At 38.7% G+C, this 23,691-nt stretch overlaps 1 protein-coding gene across 2 annotated transcripts in view; it reads left to right on the top strand.

The window, feature by feature from the left end:
* The window catches only part of shank3a (SH3 and multiple ankyrin repeat domains 3a), a 197,664-nt gene that overhangs the window by 126,378 nt on the left and 47,595 nt on the right, over positions 1-23,691 (top strand). For both annotated transcript variants that reach the window (XM_041998109.1, XM_041998108.1), the window contains exon 13: positions 13,076-13,257. In XM_041998109.1, coding sequence (XP_041854043.1) covers positions 13,076-13,257 — 182 coding nt within the window. The remainder of the gene's footprint in view (positions 1-13,075; positions 13,258-23,691) is intronic.

The raw sequence follows: 23,691 nt of genomic DNA, 5'->3' as shown, positions 1-23,691 counted from the left end.
AGTGTGTGTAGAAAAACAGTTTTATGTACTTGCAGAAAATTACTAATACTTTTTCCCGTTAACTGCACGGACACTCCTGTTAATCCAAAAAACGAACTTCTACAGTATATCCCCAGTTGCATTCAGAGAACGATACCAAGAATAGTTAAACCAGATTAAATGATTTGCTTCCATAGGCATCAAGTGATTGCATTAAGCTTATTTAAGAGCAGTTACTAAGCTCATATCCAGCATCATTTGTAACCCCGGTGCAACACAAAGATTGATGCTAGAGGTGGTGGTAGGTGTCTCACCCTGAAGCGTCTTTCACACTCATCCAAACAGACCAGAACATCCCAACAATATTGTCTAAATGTAAACATAAGACAGGTCGTAAAGCATATAACTTATAATCACAAACGGTTAAATTCTTGCTCAATGTGAATAAACATTTTGCTGTGTTTGCACACTTGGTTCTGTGGATCTGTGAATCTGGAGAAAAGTGTGTCATTAGAATACTAAAGATATGTCAAATTTAATTGCTGAACTTTGAGAGTAGAAAATTAGTGTCAGATGACAAACTTCCGAACACAGATATGTTGAGTTTTAAGAAGACCTCCAACTCTGACAGAAACATATCATGTTTAGGTATCTTTGCTATATTTGCATTGTACAGTGTTAAATCAGAGACAACTTAATTGGTTAAGTATTGAGACACTTTTGATAGAAAATATGAACTGAAAATCACTATTAAAAGTTGATATAGTCTGGTATCCAGTATCCTGGTATCTGGTATCCTGTGATGGCATCTGTCATTTGCAGGTTTTACATTTTACCGAGGTTTTTGTTCCTAAGATGTAATGTGCAAATTACAACATAGGGGAAAAACTGCTATAAAAACTTAAAACGGAAATTCTTTCACATTTTTATGTTACATTTGGCCCGATTTTTACAGACTTTTCTTAAGCCTGGTACACACATAAGGATATTTGGAAGTATTTGTCCCGATTTTGCCTCCTCCCGACCTTGGATGGCAAACGCCTGATCATCGTGAGATTTCTGCGAGGAAGTAAACAAAGTCCATGTTCACGTCGTCTCCAGTCTGTTATTTTTTCAGTTCTGGCTTTTTCTGTTAACAATAGTCCCAATACCGCCATCATTCTTGTCCTATATATCCCCTTCCATGCTGTGTGTTGTGTTTTTCGATTGTTACTATGTTTCTTCTTCTATGTTTTTTTCCAGTTGTTGCTATGGTTCTTCTTCTACGTTTCAACGTTTGTACGGCTCGGAGGACTAGATTGTATTTGAGTTACAGGACAGCATCGTCATGTGTGTGTTGTTCCGTGATTACATTTTCAGAGCACACCACACACAGTACGAGCATAACTGATTTTTTTTTATCTTCACATGTGAGGTCTCGACCAGATAAAAAATCTCACAAGATTAAAAAAATCGTTATGTGTGTACCAGGCTTTAGAGTGCAGCTATTCACTCTAAATAGATCATCTAGCCTTTGATTATCTTCCTACTTTAATATTTTAACCATATTTCAAAAACCTTAAAGCCCTGTGTGATGTTTCTTAATCACTTTTTAATCATCAGGCAGCGCTGCATGTTATTCATGTTATTCCATCTGCTCCCATCTCTAGGAATAAACATGACCTGAAATCAGCCAGTGCACTTAAACTTGAAAATTTATGTTGATTAGTCAACGTCAGATTTGTACTGAAAGACTGTAACACTAATATGTCCTAGGGCTGTTACAGTTGCATGTAGTGTAGCTGTCAGAGTACAGGAGGGGCATAATCAGAGACATCATGTATGACATGAGTAAACAGCATCCCTGTTGATGTAACAAGCTCTTTTCAGCTGTACTAGTTCTCTGGTTTGGACAACCAAGGTCACATGATACATTCTGAAAGTTTGCATTTGTATTTGTACATATGTACATATATGGCACACTACACATGTTTATATGTGTTTGCACAGCTTGGAGTTAGACAGATGGTAAGAGGCTAATAACGATCACCATTGGGACTAATTGAGGTCTCCCAATCTGTGAGAGAGAGTGACTGGGAGACAGTAAATACATTCTGAAATCAGAGCTATGAGTAATGCTATTGGACAAGCTGCTCAGTTCAAAACAGCTTGTCAGTCAATGCTGGAACAAATCTCCTCCCTTGTACACCGAACCATTAGACAAACTGCACAGTAAACCCAGGCTCTGATCACATCTCGAAGCACAAGATTAAGCTGCTTTATGGACACTCGGTTTGTTAAGCTCTTTATTGTCATCATATGCCAGCACACGATCACCTACGTACAGAACACAGCTAATATGATTGCCTGATGACACACACTGTGTGTGGCTTTAAGTGTGTTTGTGTGAAACAGTCTGATGTCTGACGGAGGAATTGCATTACAGATACAGCTTCGGATGTACTCCTCTCTGCTCCAACTCTCTTGTCACTCGACACCATCCATCAAAGACTCTCACACATGCACCTACTTTTGCCCTCTATATCTCCATGGAAAACACTTGCACACATGTATATATCACTTCTGTTTTCATTGTTTCCGGCTTTAAACCAGCCAATATTTATTTCTAAGTTCATAGATTGTACAGCCACAATAACATCACTCATTAGTCCATTAGATTTAGTTTAGATTCCAGCAGATTTAGCTGTTTTTATTGGTGATTCCTTTACTGAGAAACACAAGGATACAATTCATGGTCATACAATTACATCTTATCAACAGAAAGAAACTCCTCCTCTTAAAATAGACTGGCTTTGGATCATAGAGGATCACAGGAATTGGTTGGTGGTAATAAAATCATATGAAAATGTTTTTGAACTGTTTTCACACATGTTCTGTTGCCCTGAAACTTTCTAAACATCATATGGAAACATATAAGAACACAAATGTCCAAACATTTGCAGAGATTACCTACCAGTTACCTAACAGTTTTAATAATTGATGGAGCAAGGCCATATTTGAAAATAGTAAGTAATACATTAAGAGTATTTAAGGCTAGAGAGTGAACCTTGATAATATCTTTCTTTCCAACTGCTTGTCAGTATAGTCGTTGCTATGAGCAAAATATATTCAAAATTAATAGCAAAACAGAAGCCATCATCATTATGGAGGTGTAGAGCTTCATCCACCATTCTTAACATGCTGTAAACACAACACTTACATATCTTCACACACCTTTCACACCATGTCCTGCTTACTGTGCAGCCCACTGAGGTACCACACCTCAAAGTTTCCAGCTGGGAATCTGCTGCTTTGAAGTAAATGCATAGAGGGGGCTGATATGGAAAACTCATTAATTCTTCAGACATTCTTCAGTATTCATGCGTTCAAAAGACTGCACACTTTTTTAGGGTGGAGGTGCCCCCTACTGGTCATTAAAGAGAATGGAAGTTCAAGTTACATCCAAAATTGGCTTCACTTATCAGACTCAAAAGACCACAACGATCTTTTATTTACAGTCTGCTTTATGACATAAAAAAACATTCACAGTACACGGTACTAAACCTAATTAACTGAATTAAGTTAATAAACGTTATTGTTGTTACATTACTCTTTACCAAATATGGTTTGTCCCACAATTATAAGAGCTGAAGGATTTATTTTTCTACTGTATTTAGTGCTGCACTGACATGGGCAACATTCACTAACAGAAATGTATCTCCTTTGTTCTGTCAGCCTGTTCATTCATTGCAAGGTTGATTGTAGCGAGTGAAAAGAGAGAAGAAGATTAAGGTGAGAAGAAAATGAAGAATAGTGGATTTATTGTGTCTGCTGTGTCTTGGCCTAAATGGCCTTTTCCACACAGGGAGCTGAGACCTTAATTCTCTGTGTGTATCGCCCTTACACTATACATCACAGTGAGGAGAATGTCTGAGAACTCCAAAATGAGCAGCTGGTCTCCATGGCCAGGACCTACACCCCAGTGAGACTGATGCTGTCCTTGAATATTTTTTCTGTAATATTTCTCTCTCAGTTTTTCTATGACCTTCTATTTATGCCAAAAGTTGCTCTAGGGGCATTACAGGTGCCAGGGGAGTGTGAAATTAGCTTGGCTGGTCAACAGCCCGCCCAACAGCAGACTCCAGCAAGTTCCTGTGGAACTTGCCATCTCTTCCTCCTCCTCTTTTAATGTGTTCAGTGCTGCCAGGGGTTCATAGCTTGGCCTGCCTTCAGTACGAAATTTGCATTATAACAATAAAAATAAATAATAATAATACTACAGAATTTTAAAAGAGACAAGCACATTTGCCAGTGTCTTAATATGCTATTTGGCCATATTCATTGATGTGTTGTCAGTGCTATAATTAGTTGTAAGGAGGACTTTATCTTGACAGTGTCATCAGAATTTCAGCTCATTCTTTAACATAAAGGGTGAACATAAAATAAACATTTTCAGCCAACTATCATTGCCGTATTTATTACTTCTTAACACAAACATAATGTGTGTATTTTGTTACTGTCCTTTTTGAACCCCCACTGCTGCATTTTATGCATTTGTCCCACTAGTGGCTGTTGGTATGAAGATTATTTGTAGCATCTTTACACTACAAAGATGCAGAGAACACGTAGAGGAGAAGAATTGTGTTGGGGTGGGGAGGGGGGGATTACGGCAGAGAAATAACAGAAAATTGTCACACAGGAGACACAATCTGACACAATTTTTTCTTTTTTGTGTTTTTTATACTATTTCTCAGTTTAAAACTATTTAGACTGACCTGGACACACTCATATAAATCGGCATAAAAATAATTTTTAAACTTAGCACAAACAAACTTAGCACATATGTTACCAAGCAACAGTAAAAGACAGACACCTACATCTAGTACCTTCACCATTCCCCTGCATCTTCTGCCACTCATCATGGTATTAGTCATACTAGCTGTTCAGTTGCTGTGGTAGTCTTGATGTATCTCTCTTTTTTTTTTTTTTTTTTTTGTCAGCCACAGCCTCCAATTCTTCCTAAAGGAGCTCCATAGTGCTCCAAGGCCACATTTGATATGTAATCTCTTCTGTGCCTGACTCATGGTCTTATCTTGCTGGATGTATTTTACTCCAAGCATTTTCTGAATATCATTGTCCTTCATCTTGTGCCTGAAGAAGTGACCAGACACGTGTGAAGTTAAGAAATTTCACCCCCAGTCATTTTTTAGTCATTTTGCAGAACTCATGTCTGTAACTTGTAGCTTAAATGTGATGATAAACTTTGATTATGACAGTCCAGTCTAACATCTGCTCTGCAGGTGTTGCATTGATAAGAGCTGTTAATCTCTTTTGCTCTCCTGGGTTTACTGCAGAATAAATCTCAGAGAAAGGCTTATGCTCAATATTTTCATACCCACAGGAACTCGGTAAAGGTATTGCCAGAGACCAATAAAGTACTTGCAGCTGAATACACTTCAGATGGCTTTTTAACTATCTACAAATATTTGCCCAGCAACTGAACATTAATACCAGGAATTCACATGTTATCCATACTAAAAGACAGTAATCTGGTCATCAAAGCACAGTTGCAAAAATGGCTGCACAAAGAATTAAAACGTTTACCATCATCTTGATATCAACATGCACAATATCAGAATTGCAAAAGACTTTTTGGAGTGCTGTAAATAGTAGCCTCTAGACCTTTTTCATGGCACTTTGACTGTGAATGTTTAACCAGGTGCAAAAATTGAATAAGCCCTCATTAAAATGCTTTATTTAATAACTTATACTGGTATATTTGAATGTATATATTATTAAATATTTACAACAAAAAGTGAAAAGCAAATATTTTAGTGTGAATAAATGAATAAATCTTTACAGGAGGACCTAAGTGGTTTCTTTAACTAAGCTCCTCCCCAGTCTCAAATTCATGTGTGGTTTTTGCTTTTTCTGTAGTACAGATTTGTTCATGTTTTATCCTATCAGTAAACTCCACATTCTAGTTTCTCCTTAATAGCGATGAACACTCCCATCCCAGGTAAGAACGAACAAAAGGACATAGATTCACTCATGTGCAGAAAGGCAAGGACAAAGTGATGATCATTAGGATGCAAAGTGTGATGCTGATTATGATTGTGTTTGTAATGAGTGCATCTCACCTTAGAGAGAGGGGCTATTTGAGGAAAATGCAGAGGCAAAGCAGTCATGTGAGAAAATGTTTCACTGAAGCAGCTTAGTTTGATGGTATCTGTGAAAATGGCAAAGTGGCATTTGCAGGTGCATCTTTAGATGTATGCAGGCGACTCATAAAAAAAAAAGACAGCAAACTGTGGCCGTTAAAGTCATCATTATGGCATTATCATCCATCATGTTGTTAACATGTTAGCATGTATTTTGGTGGGCTCTTTAATCCTAATTAGGCATCTATTTGGTGGCAAACAACCTTTCTTACATGTGTTTAAATGATGCAGGTTGGTGACATTTTGTCACTTTTTGCAAATAACTTATTGTCAAGGAAAATTATTTGAAAATAAATAGAAAACTATTGTGCTGATTCAGTTGTATATTTTTGCATTATTAGTGGTTTTAGTACCTGTTTCTTTCCTTTTATTGACAGTTGCTATCATTACAGTTACCTTGGAAACATTAGAGCTTTGGTAATTTAGTGTGTATGCTTGTGTTTCTTTCTAGTGTTTCTTTCTTTTGTGTATCTTTAGCTTGTTGAAGCTCTCTTATGAGGCACACAGAAAGGAAAGAAAAGAGAAAAATATATGCACAAAGACAAGATTATGAAAGAAAATGCTTTTATTAGTTTTCTTAAACTCTCTGGTCACTATAAGAGTCCACTGTATGCCTTAATTTGGTCTCATTTTAAACGGGATTTAATGAAGCTTTCCAGTGAGCTTGGTTACAGATTTTTCACCAGCGTCTGGAGTCTGCTGTATAGTGTAAGGGTAATACACACAGAAAATTAAGGTCTCAGCTCCCTTTGTGGAAAAGGCTGGTAAAAAAAATCTAAGCTATAATCTAAGCTACAATAAAAACAACATATTTTTGGAACATAATACTAATCCTCCCGCGACCCGAAATGGAATAAGCGGTCAAGATAATGGATGGATGGATGGAATACTAATCCTCGCACCAGTAGTGTATGTCATTATCTCATCTATGGTCATTAAAATCATATTCAGTATTTGTGTCCAAAATGTGCAGTTTTAGTCAATGAAGCCATGAAGAGAGCAGAAACCAGCTCCACTCACAACTGAGCCAAGATTCAAACCAGCGACTCTAACTACGCCATCATCAACAATCACCATGCAACAGGCCAAATTGTTGATGGCTGGAGATGCATGGCTAGACTGGCTCAAACATAGAGAGATGGAACCTTCTCAAATAATCACTCATTGAACAGAAGGGTATTTTTAACCTGAAAGCACATGGGTCACAGCAATAAAATAGCACACAGGTCACCACCCTTACTAAAATCAGGCTACAGTGAGCCTGTTTACATGACCATCAAAACTGGAATTGATCAGATAATGGTAATAATCTGATCAAATGTGTTGATCAGATAAGCTGTGCTAATGGGAGAGCTAATAAACCTGCAAAATAGACTGTGTGTGAATGCTTTACTTTGTTAGTATTTAACTTACTGCACACCATCATGTATTTCTTTAGTGTTGAACTCATATTGCGACTGTATTGCTTCTGTCATTTTCACATAAGACATTAAAATTAAGGAGGTGAGGCATGTTGGAGAAATCTAGGTGTGTTAAATTCAGTAGTTCATCATCAGATATCTGCAGTTATCTGTTCAAGCATATCAGATAATGCTGTTTGCTTGATCAGCCGAATAATCTGGTAATTATAGAAATCTGAAAATGATCATATTATCGATGTGCATTTAAACATGAGCTATGTGTACAAGCCAATCAGATTTTAACAATAGGAGATTGATCTGTTCAAGCTAAATTTTTCCAGTCATGATTTCTGCTGTGACATTTATATGATACAGTTTGGAAATTAGATGTAACATTCAGCTGTGTATGAAACAGTGCTATCATTATGTCACTGTAAATGTCTCTTCCAACGGACCTCTAATTGCCCTCTATGATTGCTAGTATTCTGAATTTCTGTAGACAACAGATTTGCCTCGTTTTCGCTGCAAACATATGTCCTAGTATCACCAATCCAGTTCAGAAACGCTGTTTTGAATGACAGTTGTGTGAGAGCACTCTTGTAGTGCTGATCTTCTTTTCTAAAGTCTGACTAGTATTTATGAAAGACACGGGTTGAAAGACGCTGTTTCTACCAAGATCTATAAACACCATCTGGTGAAATTTGAACAATGGTTGCAAATGCAGGTCCAAACATTGTTTAAAAATTTAGCTGAAAATGACAGTTGTGAATGCTGCTTAGTGTGGAGCATTGGGAAGTTACCACAACTGCACCTAGTGACAATGAAACATGAAATCTGAGAAAAATTACACAGACACATGGCTGGATTTTTAAACATGCTTTTGTAGCACCAGTTTTCATGGGTGAAACTGATGCTTTGGTCGTTTAAACAATAATTTAATCTAATTTAGGTTCTGGCTTTGAACCAGCACAAGAACTGCTTTAGCTGAAAAACCCCCACAGGCTACTGGCATACTGTGGCTGACTTTTAAAATAATAATGCACCTTGTCACAAAACTCATTTTGGTCAGTATGTTTAAATGTTCTCCTCAGTCACCGGGGGCCTCATTTGTCAAGCTGGCATAGGAACAAAAACCAGGATATGCCAATCATAGTCAACTTTTGGGATTTATAAAAAACAAAGTTGATGGAAAAAGGTTCCTTCCTCCACAGCAACTCTGACCCAGGTGTACGGACAAAATCTAGAAAAAGGGGAAATGGCAACACCAGCGGTACAGAATTAGATCAAGAAAATGATGTGAAATGTGAGACAATTTGTGCACAATCCACTATTTCCTGTCACACCAAATGTTAGATATTAAAGCTGTTTGCAGAAATAAATAAAGAGGCACATTCGATATTAATTCCCCTAAAGCCGGATTTATGCTCGCGCGGCGTCTGCGTGCGGTCGGCCACAGTGTAGCTGACACTGGTGAGTTTGCTTTCGCACTCAAGCGTAGGGGGTGCGCGTTGTTTTGATGTCGTGTTGCTGTTTCTCCTCCTAATCTGAAGGCGGCAGCAGGGGTGGTATCGGCCGGTAAACTCACCAGGGTGGAGTTCTTTTGATGGTTAACTTCAGTTTGGTAGGTATTTTCTGTTTTAAAACAACAATGGCGTCCAGTATGGTTCATTATCTTTATTAGCTTGTGGAAGATAACGAAGAAATAATTTGATCAGCCTCTCATCAACTTGATCCACTGATTATTGTTTTAAAAACAGTGGTTACCAAACAAATTCAGCAAGAAGATTCAGATATCCGGCAACGCGTGATCCCAAACTGACCAATCACAATGGAGTACCTCTGCGTAACCGTCTGCGAAGCAGGGGTGCATGTCAGGTCTGGAAGAGGTGTGCGTTGAGCCTCTGCGGAGCTACGCCGTAGTGATGGGATATTCGGCTCTTTTCAAAGAGCCGGCTCTTTTGGCTCGGCTCCCAGAAGAAGAGCTGGCTCTTTTGGCTCCCGAACGGCTCTTAATTTAGCGTTTTTTTTAGCCCTATAATTTACATTAACTTGTCAAAAATGAATGAATTGTGTTTTGAAGACCCTTTTATGTTCATCTTTTTTATGAGAAGCCAGCATTAATGTCCTCAGTGTAGGTTGGTATTCAGAAAAATAAGATGCCTCACCTTGGATAGTTGATCCAGCAGTGCCATGGGCAGAGCTCGGGCTGAGCACTGAGAGCTAAGCACACTGCAAAAGGAAAAAAAAAACTGGAAGCCAGCTCCCACTCCATGGGATTCGGCTCTTCTGATTCACTACCAAACATCGGCTCTTAGAGCTGGCTCTTTCACGCTTGGCACATCACTACTATGCCGAGCCTATGGCGGTTACGCAGACACAGATGCTGTGTGACCATAAATCCAACTTTAAGAGCGCACGCTTGGGGGGGGTTCAAGAAAAAGGGAGATGATATTAAAAGAACCTCAACCACTAAAATATGTTCTGTCATTGTGAAACAAAACTTACATGTTATAAAATACATTCAGCTAAATAAGGTGGACAGCCTGCTGCCAGCATGTAGCATTCAGTAAAAGAAAATGGCAAAAGTAAGCTTTGGTTATTCATCCCAGCAGAGCAGGATTTAGACTGGAGGCTGGAGCATCTAGAAGTGATGCAACGCTGATGAAACACACAAGAGGTGGATTTCCTTTTATTTATTCTTACACAATGCTTTTTTATTGTCGTCCTAATTTCTGTCCAGACGGCCTTTATTTCCCACAACTCCTTGGCCGCCTCGTTAATATCAGTGATTGTGTCTCTGCATCGCCCACCCATCTGGAGCAACTAGAAAAAAACATTATTTAACATTAAATAAACTGCTACCAATCTCAGATGTATCTGTACATATTTATTTTAGAAATTAAAACAAATAACTAAATTACCGGCATCAGTACTGTTCTCCAAAACTATTCACCTCTGTGGGATTGGAACTTTGGTCTCCCAAAGTTGGTAGGGCTACCAATGAGATATCCAGCCAAACCATTCGATGCCTCTAGTGTATGTTGCCTTCTGACACGGCGTTGACAGCATCTGCCACCTGCTGCCCTCCTCTGCCTTTCTGACACTGGTAATGCGCACACCGTGCCATCATGGAAATAATATGATGAATATAGGCATTCACCTGACTTTTTATTACCACCCCAAGGGCGTGGCAAGGCACTCCTTTATGTTCGCCCACTTTAGAGCTGATTCTGATTTATGAACGGAAACAGGCGTGGGACATGTGTGTGCACACTTTTATAAATCTGAAAGTTTTTTTGTTCCGCATTTCCCTGTTCCCCTGTGTACACCACCTTTAGTTTGCTTTGCTACGCCCAGTTTGATAAATGAGGCCTCAGATCTCAATGTGATAGACCAACTTTGGAATGTGATTTGAATGGGAGAATCACATCATGTAGGTTCTTCCCATGATTTGGCAGCAGCTATGCAATGTTGTCCTGTGGAGATTGACCAAAATCTCTATAATTCTTCCCTTGATGAACACATGCCAAAACGAATCTTAAGCAGTTCTGTGGGCAAAAGAACATCCAATCTAGTGTTGCAAAGGTATAGCTAGTGATCAGGCCAATGAGTGTTGCCCCATCTTCTAGCTTCTCCAATGACTCCGCTGGTCTGGCATGTGCACTGCTGATGTTCTGTGCTGGGGCTCAGACATTAACATGCAGTAGCCATCCTGGACCCTCAGTCCCTATGGTAATTGGAAAGCCATTGTTTCGATGGGAGGAGTGAGGGATCTGAGAGGAATAAGGAGAGCAAAAAAGTAATAGAGATCAGGGTGGAGAGGGAAACGAAAGGCTTAGTAAAGGGGAAGACAGAAGTATTAGGAAAAATGGGGAAAGGGCACAGGAGGCTGAAATCAGGTGAATATAATAATGAAGCTTAAAAAGTCAGTGATGGAATGTACCTTGAGAGAATGGAAGTGACTGAGTGATAGATAGACAATAATGCCAAAGTTTATTGATTTTCAGTTGGCCAGGTGAGCTATACAGCAAATAGTGTCAATGTGTTATTTAAGAACATAATCAAGTCACCAGTTACAGATACTAAACAACACAAACATAAAATAAATTCTCTAATCAAGTTACCACAAGCATCTGCTGTTATTAAATACATTTATATCATAACTATACAAGCATTTTTTGGGTTTTGTGTAGGTTAATAAAAGACTTTTGAGAGTGAGTTTGGACAACACATGGGGCAGAATGATGCTGAATGCAACGTACACAGCACAGAGGTGATGAATGAAAACTAGGCGGAGCTCTGCCGCTGCTGTATTAAAATTCATCGCTAGAGAGAGAGAAGGAAAGAGAGAGAATAAAGATGCAGTGTGGAGAAATGTAGAGAAGGAGAGGGATGAGAGGCTGAAATGGAAATGAGAGCGATAGAGGGAGGGGTTTTAAGGCATTCCGGACACCCTCCAACCTCCACCTCCACCCTATTGCACACGAGCACACACGCAGACACACATATGCTCACTCAGCCTGCCTCAGGGAGCCATGGCGCATGCACACTCTTAGGCAGACAGGCAGAAGGAGATCAATCGTGCTCTGGGACTAGTGTGCATGTGTGGCAGCGATGTGTTAGCGACATGCTGGTTGTGGCGTATGCCATGCTAGTGAAGGTGCAATGTTAGCAGGAGTGGAGGGGGCTGTCTGTGTTTGTGCATGTGCGCACAGCTAGAATGCACATAGAGGGTTTGTGGCGTGTGAGTGTGAGCGAGCCGTCAAAGGGGAGGGGAGCCACGGAGCACAGCAGCAGCAGCAGCATTGCTAGAGTGTGTGTGAGTGTGTGTAAGTGTATGTGTGAGGGGTGGAGGGGAGAGGAGAGGAAGACGCGGTGGGACTCCCGGGAGAGGGAGCAGGAGTTGGGGAGCAGACCTAACCTCTCTCCTCCACAGCAGGAGAACCAGGACCCAAGGACAAGGCAAGAGCTGTAGCACAGCCTGGAGCATCTGGAACGGGGACGTACAGGGGATTTCTGTCCCTCTCTGGAGGGGACTTCTGCTGGAGCCCAAACTCAGGATGTGTTTAACTAAAGGGGGCTTCCAGACGGACCTGACAGACGTACAGAGACAAGGAAATAGTGCCGTTTCTCTTACCGATACATATTTCTTCTCCTACCTCGATTAGGATGCAAGGAAAAGGAGAAAGATAGAGGGATAGGGTAAAAGAGAGAAAGGATACTGCCTTTGCTCTTGAGGAAGAAACAGGGAGAATAAGAGGAGGAGCAGAGGAAGCGAGTGGTTGGGAGGAGTATACTGTCCTCTCATGACTTTCCTGTGGAACACTGACTGTTGATTGGCAGGTACTTGGGTTTGTCTATGAATCCCTCCTTGGCTACCATAACAACCAGGGGGTGTCACCAGGTTGCTGTCCCACTGACGACCATGTCGGTGACCACGGGCTTCAGTTACCAGCTCCCTGGAATCACCACAGTAACATATGTGTTTGTTTACAGCCCCGGCTCAGTGCAGCGAGATCCAAGCCCACCTCATCACACCCCCCCAGCACTGACAGGCCCCCGTGGGCCCAAACGGAAACTCTACAGTGCTGTCCCAGGACGTACGTTCATTGTGGTCAAGCCCTATACGCCACAGGGGGACGGAGAGATCCAACTAAACCGTGGAGAACGGGTCAAAGGTAGGTTGTGTGCTGTCATTTCTGATGTTATTTTGTTTTTATATTATTTACCTCACTTGCCTACTATTGCAGTAACTTGACATTGCTGCTGTTAATTTCATGTATTCCATGGCGTGTCAGCAATTGTCCTTCATCCTAAGTAATGTTTAGGAGCTCATGGGAAGTCCATGACAACATGTTGCTTATATAAGTAGGGTTTGTTGCAGACTTTGAAAATGCAAACCTTCCTATGTTCTCATCTGTCTCAAATGCAAGCATACCATTACTTCACTATGCTGTTGACTGCAAAGCAGTTATGCAATTTCTCAGCCTGAAAGTCATTCCAGGCGATGTTGGAGCTTGACATTGTGAATTATCATTCCATTGACTTTTTAAATGTGCTGTTTTCTGCTCTTTGCCTTGGCTTTGCTTTCATGTGTTTGTATGTGCTTTTGTCTCCATCCATGCTTCACTCAAGACTATGACTGTAATGACGTAGAAGGTAAACTCCATAATATTCCTCTCACCCCCGTGTCTCTCCCACACACCTGAGTGTGTCAACCTTACATCTATAGTAAAACAGTTATTGACCCTGTTTGAATCTACTTAAGAGATGTGCACACTCTCACTCCAAATCTTGAATTTTTGCAAGGAGAGGACTTGCAAATTCAAACAGGTCCCCCTGTGCTTTTAGTTGCTGGTATGCATACGTATAATGTGTTCTTCCTTCTCTGTTAGAGTTCTTCCTCCCCAAACACACAACTGATTTTCTTCCTCCTCTTACCTCTTATCACCTGTCCACAGATACTCTGTTCCTCATTGACCCGAAACCCTTCATCCTGCCACTTCACATGCATCACCATGGATCAAACCCACATTAGCTTAATGGAAACAGTTCCCTCATGTCCTTAGAAAGGCCAGAGAGAGTGAGAGAGGAGGGCTGCACTCATGCTGAGACCTCTTATGTTCTTTTCAGATCTATAGAGGGACAGGAAGTATAGATTAAGGATCAGTTTGGAATTTGAATTTGGCTTTTGTATAAAATACCAAATGAACACCCACAATCATTTATACAGGTTGGAGATAATAATTGAAACATGTGAATAAATCAAAATTGTATACTTTAATAATGAGTTGATCTTGCTTTGGCAGTAATAACTGCTTCAATACGTTGAGGAAAAAAGTCATTAGTTTTGGACAGTGTCTGGGAGAAATTAGTTCCAGCTCTTTCACAGATGATAACCAGAGAAAGTTGTTACTTACTCACTGCTCCATAAGACAACAGAAAATGTTCAGTCATGTTAAAATGTTTTATTATTGTGGCTGTCTGTTCTACATCACTGTTGTGCTCTGTGGGCCAGCTTTTGATTATTTTAGGTATGTGAATCAGCTTGTTATCATCCAGAAAAAATGATAACCTTTTTTGGGACACAGCTGGTCATCAAAATTGACTAATACTTATTACCATGCAGTGTAATCAAGGACCAAAAGAACTGCATGGCAAAGCTTCCCAAACCATCACAGGACCGTCTGTGTTTCACAACTGGAATCAAGCATCCTCCGTTAATCTGTCCTAAACAAGCACAAAGCATAAAGGGTGGTTTTTTAGGCTGATGTGCAATTATTGTGATCTTTGCACCATTTTAGTTTTTTTTACTCATTTAGTTTGTTGGAGATTTAGCAGTGGCACCCCTACCAAGGTATCCAGCTTGGATGCTCACAGTGAACAGTTTTGATTGATTTTGTAGTTATTATTAAGTGATTGCATCACAAATGTTTGTAGTGCACATGTTAAGATATACTATAAGTGCCACCAAGATTCTTATTTATGACCAACAGTTATGAAAAATATAGGTTTTGATATCTAATGTTTTCTTTTCTGTTCAGTCTTTCTTTTTACACATGAACACTGGTAAAGCTCCTCTAATTTACACCATTACATTTTCTCTCTTCCTCCTTCTCTGACAAACATTTATCAGGACACCTCCTCCTGTATTCTTTGTGACTCTTTTTCACAGAATTGTGTCTATTACATAGAAATACTGCTGTCATTTACAAAAAAAAAAACTACAAACCCATTTGATAAGCAAACTGAACAACTTGTATGTTTTGTTTCTATAGAAGAAAACAGAATAATACAGCATTGTCTGGAATTTTAATGCATACCGCTGACACGATTGTTATTTTAAATGTGATGGCTCAACAGCACCCAAGTATGCCTCCATCTACAGAGTGAATCTGCTGTCACTGTACATAACCCAGTCACTAATAGGAATGCTCAGTGTTTTGCCATTCTCTCATGTTGGCCATGCAGGAAACAAGCTTTCAGTGTCATGGCTGCCAGCACCATGGCCCAGCCAAGTAAACCATCTGGCTCTGTTATGCAACACTGACCATCATAACCATTACTCTACTGCATTAACTACACCTCTGCAGTCATCAGATATGAAATGAACTAAACATCATGCATGTCAACTGGTTGTTAAGAACCCCAAAGCCTTGGCAGTTCAGATACTATGTAAAACATTTGTTTTCATAAACAAAATTGTTTCAGTTTATTTTATTTTAAATTGCCCCAAAAAGAGAAGGACCAGGTATCCTGGTGCACAGAGACACTCTTTCTTAGAAATGAATGACCCATGTGTTTTTACATTTGTAAATGAAATTGTTGTTAACAGGGCTCCATCACAATATGGAAATTATATTTTATCTTTTATTTCCTGTTTGTTTTTCTTGTACATTAAGAATATCTTTACACTAATGATTGTCAAATAGTCAGATGTTTATATGATTTTGCAAATGTGAAGGTAAAGAAAGGAGCTAACTGCGATACTGTTTCTGATGCAAACATGTTGATGATTCAGTTATATTTAGATAATTAGCCCCCAACCCCAAACCCCTAAACACAGAGCCACTCAGTGACTAATCTGTTTTCCTGGTAATGTCTGTACAACCTTATTAATCACCAGCTATACCAGAGGAGCATCCTTATGAAGAGATCAGATTGGGTAAATCTGACTACACAACGTGTCCGTTTGTGAGTGTCTGTGATGTAGATCAGTATCTGCTCAAGTTTCATTACCTCACCTTGTAAAGAGACCAAATGGCCAGTTTAGGCATAGAATCCTGTTTTGCTGTAGAGGGAATCATTGATGAAAACCGCATTATTTTTTACTGGGAGTCATATAGTAGTTGTTACTAGTAGGCTGTTGTGTATTTTCAGTCATGTATGATTCTTCAGGTTATTAATAAATTTTGATAATAAGGTTTTGACCACATAAGAATTGTACGTTAATAATGATGTCCTGTTTTTCTAGCTTCATTTGAAGTGACAGATGCGTTTCTGGACTCAGATGGTAAATACAGTAGATCTTTGTAGCAACAGTTAGCCTTACTTCTTCTGGACTTTGTCATGTCGTTAAATTAGCTTTTCCATCTTAGCATCATAACCTTGATATTGTGAGTGTTAGTTGGTTTCTTGCCCACTGCATAATATAAACTGTAAACTGTGTGGAAATGTGATGGAAATTTTTGGGGATTGATCTATTTTGCTGTTAAAGTGTACTTAGCCTTATTTGAGGAAGACTGAAGGGTCTTTCTCAATTATTTATTGTTTTTGTAACAGGTTACAGTCATCTGGCAGCGGGCAGATACCAAAATACTTTTAACTCTGTATTATGCCCTGATAATATTGCTTTACAAAATAGCAGAAATATGTGTAAACCTTGCTGTGGCAATAACATACAGTAGTGAATGTTGTGGTAGTGTGTGTTAGAAACTGTAGCTAGTCTATACAGTCATTTAGGTTTAAGCTGTGTGAGTTTACTTCTTCAATTGCAGCATTGCGTTTGTATCAGTTATACTGTGTATAAATACATATTTAAATACCTTATAGCTGACACCCAAACCAGTGAGGATGCTGAAGAATACGCTGACTTTAATGGTGAATATGATGAACGTGAAGGTAAATTTAATGTTTCTTTCTTACTTAAATAACAAATGACAAATTTGTGACAACTGTAAACAATTGTTGGCCATTCTGCTGCCACAGATATAGGGCCGCAAGTGAATTACAGTCCGACTGCTTTTTCAAAGCTTTAAATGTGTTGCAGTGTTAACTGTGGTGTAATTAAATTAACAAAAACATAAAAATCTACTTGAAATCATTTGGATTGTTAGAAAGACTTAAATGGTTCTCAATCCCTCTTTTTGTTTGTCATATACATTTGCACAGACACATGCACATGTAACTCTCATGTACAACAAAAGACAAGAAGGTGAAATTTAGTTTCAGTGTCTGAAATAAATGTTTCAAATGGCCACGTTTCAGTTTTAAAACCTACTTGGAAAAACCCCCAGTCTTCAGTCTGTGATTGTCAGTCTATTGGTCTGTTTGTCTGCAATCAATGTCTCTAGAGAGTCTTCGTCCAGACAAACAGCCCTGCTATCCACCATTTAGAAGGATCATCCACATTCAGCTCTCCAAGCAGACTGTGAATCCTAAGTAATAAGATCTGTTGGTCCTTCAGCACTCGCTGACAATTAGCGGACCCCAACGCTAGCGTGCACTTGGTTTCTTGGTGTATGTTTGACTGTATGTTTTTGTCAGTAATGGCTTTAAAGGAAAAAGATGCTTCCAGGATTATTGGATTTTGTGCACATATGCATGTATCTGTTTGGTCATGGTGTGTGTGTTTGGGTATATGTTTGATGATCCTTTTGATACACTTCATCAATAGATGGACCCTTTCTATACTCTCTTGCATCCTCTCTTCTTACAATTTCCCTTACTCACACCTGTGTTTGTTTCTGCTCTTTGCCTTCATGGATGTAATCTGATCTCATTTTTGGGTTGGACATCCTCGAAAGACCACTTATTCTCATCATGGTAACAAATAGGGACACATGCCAGTGTTACCAGGTCACAGACTCACACAAGTGAACATTCTCAAACTCACATATTGGTATATTTGTGTTTAATAGATAAACACCACAACATAGAGGAGATACTGTATGTGTGTCAACATGCTGCACCCCCACACCCCCATACAAAAGGCATTAACAGCAGGTTTGGCACATTCTTCTCCTCAACAAGGTGGCACACTTGAGAGCATACCTCCGTAACAGTGTATTACATCTCTTGTGCGTGCACACACACACCACATGTACCCTCTCCAAACGCCATTATAAATCTTGCAGACAGCCATGAAAATGAAACCAGTGCAAGTAATGTTGAGATTAGACATTCACAAACATGATTAATGGGGTTTGGCCGCACCCTGTGTGTGCAGAATATTAACGCTGTTGTGGGCAATGGAGGATACCTGGACAAGCTAAAGGGACAAAATACACTAATACACACTTATATATTAAGTTTAAATGGGTTGCCTTAGGTCTGCCTTTATACTGGCTCAGAAACCATCTTTTACTGGGAACACAAACAACTCAGCCTTTCACTTAAGCAGGCACACTGAACACAGCTACACAACTGTAAAGCCTTTCAGCTGAACCCATTCTCTGAAGGCATGTTTCTCTTGTGCTTTTCTTTTTCTCTGTAACAACAAGCAAAGGCCAAAAGTTACAAGATTATGTATATGAAAAAGTTTATTCAAAACTTTACTTTTTTTTTTTTTTTTTTTTGCTATTCTTAATCCTGAAATTGACATGCATGCATCTGTTACCAAGCAACAGGTGTTAAGTGTATTTTTTCAGCTCTTACACGTCATTTGATCAAATTATGCCTTTAGTGAAAATATTGAGGAAACTGTCTGTTTATTCTGCAAATTTTCATTCTTGATTTTTAAAGAAATACTGTTTTCCTGTATTTCCCACAAATAAGTTTGAATAATTGACTCCATTGTAAGTGTTGGAAGTGGCCTAAATATCTTTGTCAGTTTCCCACAGTGAGCTTGGGGAGAATTAATTAGATTTTATCTCTGCCTGGTAGTTGCATTAAGAGGACCGTGTGTGTGTGTATTTCTGTTAATGTGCAAGCAATAGCAGCCCCCCATTGTTGTCTGCATCATGAAGTGCATGTGGTGTACACTTGTGTGAATTAATGTGGACATCCTCCTGTGTATTTTTCTTTGTGAAACACAGTGGAAGTAATTGCCTCCCACAAGTCTGATAAACTGCATCCTTTGAGTATTCAGCAACCAGCTGTCCCAATATCCAAGGCACACATAGTAAAACGTTTTTTTTTCTTACCTGTTGTTTACCTACTCATACAGACTTACAAAACACAATATACAGATTCTTTTTAAATAAGTAGCAGATGCACATAATGCTTCTTTATCTTTTTATGTATAGCTCTAGCAGTTAATGCTCACTACCACTTTCAGTGCTTCCTGACTATTTACAGTTTATACTTGTACTTTATAAGTGTACTTTGAAACATAACTTTACTGTGCAGACAAGTTCACATCAGTGTGTATTGTATTGTTTTCTTCACTCCTTAAGCCCCCACAAACTATATTAAAACAAAGTAGAAATGTGAAATTTCTCTCCCCATCTGTTTTTTTTCCTATTTGATGGAGGATAATGCCATGCTAACACTGATTTCATGCACACAGATTCAAAAAACAACCTTAAGCATCTAGATCCTTTCTTAACATTAATGTTTTGTAAATTTTAATTTATTTTAAACAAAAAAATACATATTAAATAACATTAATTAAAAAATAACATTAAACACCAAAATACACTTTTGGGCTTGTTTTGTGTTTAGTGTCTAAACTTTGAGCAACAGTTGGAAAATATACACAACTGTCTGTGTTTTATATTAAATTGCTTTGATAGTAGGGGATTATGTCTAATTTTAAGGATTGAACAAGCTTTAAAGGTTTAAAGAATTCTGACTTTATTCACAATTCTTAGACCAAAAAAAGTGTGTAAACCTACAACTACCCCAGGATCATTTGATGTGGCACTAAATACAGATCAAACACTTTACCATTGCACTCAAAAGCCAGATATTAACAAGTGTTAATAGGCTTTTTGACCAGTGTAGAAATGGTTTTAGTGAAATTATCTCAAATTATTTGAAGACAGGCACCTTCTTCCAGACAGCTGGAAGCTTTTTCTTGGAAAGGAATCACAGATGCTGCTGAAAAATAGGCAAATGCAATTAGATGAATATGTAGCCTATAAATATTACAATTTCAAATAATTTCTTGTTTACTGACAATATGTTTCCATGCCCTTTACTAAACTCCATAGTGAGTGCATTTGAGGACATCTGAAGAGAAAGTGTGTGAGGGATAAGGGGTTTATGGTTCACACCCAATGGTCCTCAGGAGCAATTAATGGTATCAAAAATAGATCTGGTCAGCCTATTAAACTTTTTACTCATTAGTCATTCACAATGTTCCAAGCTATGTGTGTATTATTGATACTGAACCAGGTCACAAGCCTTAGGCAAGGACATTGCTGTCCAATCAGAATAGCAGCGGGGTGCAAAGTCCTGCCCACGCACTTACCTGCTCCATGCTGACCACACCATCTGTCCTCCTATTGCACTCTCATCCTTTGTTTATTTTTTCCTTCGTTTTTTTCACTTTAAGTTGTTTGTTTTACCAAACATCCTCATATGGTTCACCCTGGCTGACGAGATCTTCCCACACTTAGCCATTCATTTAAATTAAAACCTGTGCTTTTCTAACATACACCTAACTTACTGAGATGTAGCCTCATACAAAATGTTAATTAGACACACAGCAGAGTTAATCAGTGTATGAATAAACATGAAAAGAACACTGTTGCATAAACAGGAACCCTCATTGACTGATGCAGATACATATTCAACAGAAACACTGCCATGCTTTTGACTTACAATCACTCCATCATGTATAGTTTGATGCACACTGTTTGACCTGGACTGACTCCAGATGGTTTGCTAGCAACACACACTTCGTAACATATGCAGTTACAGTTGTATTTATTATCAAGTATTAGATAAACTGTGTAGAAGGTGCCAGGGATCCAGGCAGTGTAGTTTTTAGCAAATATGAAAAACCTTTTGCCGTCTTTTTATTAAACATAATGCATGCATACTCAATCAACTAACTAAACAAGAATGAAATCTACTGTTTTTTAAACATAAATACACTTTATTCTTTTTTATTGTTCGTATTTAAGTGAGACACTTTAATCAGTGAATATTTAAATAAAAACAAATCACTACCTGAAGACATAGTGTAACGTAGAGCAACCAGCTAACTGTGTTGATTACATTCTAGTACGGCGTAATCATTTCACCAGCAGGTGGTTGGTTGTTTTCCATGCAGCGGCTGTGTGTCGGTTTTGTTTTGTTTGTGCAGTTTGCTCAAATGCTTGTGTTTGCTTGGAATCAGTGACTGTAAGATGGTATCAGTCAGTTCACACTCCAAGCTGCAGGTGTTGTTTTTCTTTCTGTCTGAAACAAAAAAAAGTTGCTCTTAAAGTTGGTTTTGTGTTAAATAAGATAATGTTTTATGTCTTAAGAAACATTTCTTCTAATGATGCTTTAAGATTGGTACATTGTAATTAGAAGAATACTAGTTAAAGTTTGTTATAATTTTGAGAAAACCGTGTAAAATGTTAAGTGTTTCATGACTTAAGGGGACAGAAAAAGCTTTGATCAGGGCGTCAAAGTACTAACTCCAAGTTTCCTTCATGATTAGCATCATTACATACACACACTGGGCCAATAAATCACAATTACACAATAATGATAAAAAAAAAAACTATATATATCTAAATGTTGCCTCCACATTTCCTTAGTGCAGTAAAACTCCTGTAGCACCACTGTTTGTTTAGTACTATTTTACTGGACTCAAACCTGCTCATGATGTGATTAGACATTGAAAATACATGGATAATGTTAAAATAAATGTTTATAGTTTACTTCAGATATTAAGCCACACAAAGAAATAAAAATGGTCATGGACTAAAAGTTTTGTGCTCACTGGTTGCAGTTCATGTTGCACAAAACAGCAGATTTCACAGCCTGGACTGCTTTTTGTTAATATATTAATCAGCTACAGGAAATATTGTTGTGTAATAACTTGTAACATGGGCACTGGTTGGTTAATTTATCGCAACATCAATCCTGTCATGTAAATGGCAGCTTTACTGTTCAGTCAGGTGATCAGCTGTGTGATCGATAGATCAACATGAAATAATATACTTGATATATTAATATGAACATACAATGAGGCAATTTGTTAGTATAAAACTTAGTAATTATGGACATACAGTGATGAAATACAATACTGTATAGTTATTTTCATTGTTGGTTATCAAATCTGGTGATCATAAAGGTTTTTGTCATTTGTTAAAGATAAACAATAAAACTTTCCTGTTTTTGTCCCAGGCTTTTATGTGTTTTTTGCTTGGAGGTAGAAAATACAGCCAAGTAAAAGGGTTGGTATTAGGTGGACTTTTCTATTTTTGTCACCACCTGAAGGTCAACGTAGAAGGAAAAAAGCTTGGGAAATGGAATAAAAGACAAACATGACTCAAAGAAGAAGTATGTCATGCAACTCCCTTTAAGCCTACGAGGGATGCAGGGAGGGAGAAGATGAGAAGTGAAGAGGAATCCCTCTGAGTCATCCTTGGAGTTTTCCTCCTTCCTCTCTTCCTCCTCCTCCCACTATAATTTACAACACTCCCGTCCTCCTCGCTTTTCTTATTTTTTTTCTTCAGTTTTCTCGCTTTCTTCCACTTGTTTGTATGACTTTGCCTTCATTCACAAAAAGCTTTTCATAGTTGACATATTTCTTTTCTTTTTTTTTTTTATCTTTCCTGAAACTTGTGACGTCTATGAATCCATTTATGCCTGTTTCTTTCCCTGCGACTGTCAGTGGAATACTGATGAGCCGGAGATTGCACCACTCCCCCACCCTCTTTTAAGCAAAAGGAAGTCTTCTGAGGATGAGCACGCAGAAATCCTGAGCACATATTTGACTCAGACTACTGTGACTGTCCCTCCTTGTTATTTATTGGCTCTATACATGATTCAGTCCTGTATCTACTCTGGAGTCCACTTGCCCTTTTACACACCACCCTCTTAATTGCCTGTCACCTCTGTTCCTTTTTTCCATATCCACCTTCATCCTCTTCATTAAACTTTATTATCTCACTCATGTTGCCCTCTTCCATACTTTTTATTTAAGATTTTAATCATTTGTTTTAGTCTGCTTGCATTCTAGTGTCCTTTTCGTTTTCTCATAGCGCCTAAACATTCAGTCATTTTGTCCACAGTGACCGTTATTGCTGTAGAGCAATAATGCACACCGTCCTCCCTGCTCTCCCTTGTTTGTGTGTGTGTGTGTGTGTGTGTGTGTGTGAGTGTAGGCATGTGCTATCATGTCTCCTGGTCATGTGCCACTTGTTTCATAAAGATGCAACACTGCTCTCTCTCTATTACACTGAATTGAACTGAGGTTTAATAAAGACTGCAGGGATCCAAATCTA

The sequence above is a fragment of the Melanotaenia boesemani genome, chromosome 10 (genome assembly GCF_017639745.1).
Source record: "Melanotaenia boesemani isolate fMelBoe1 chromosome 10, fMelBoe1.pri, whole genome shotgun sequence".
NCBI lineage: Eukaryota > Metazoa > Chordata > Actinopteri > Atheriniformes > Melanotaeniidae > Melanotaenia > Melanotaenia boesemani.
Note: the sequence above shows the minus strand (reverse complement) of the source record. Positions and strands in the feature narration are given on the sequence as shown.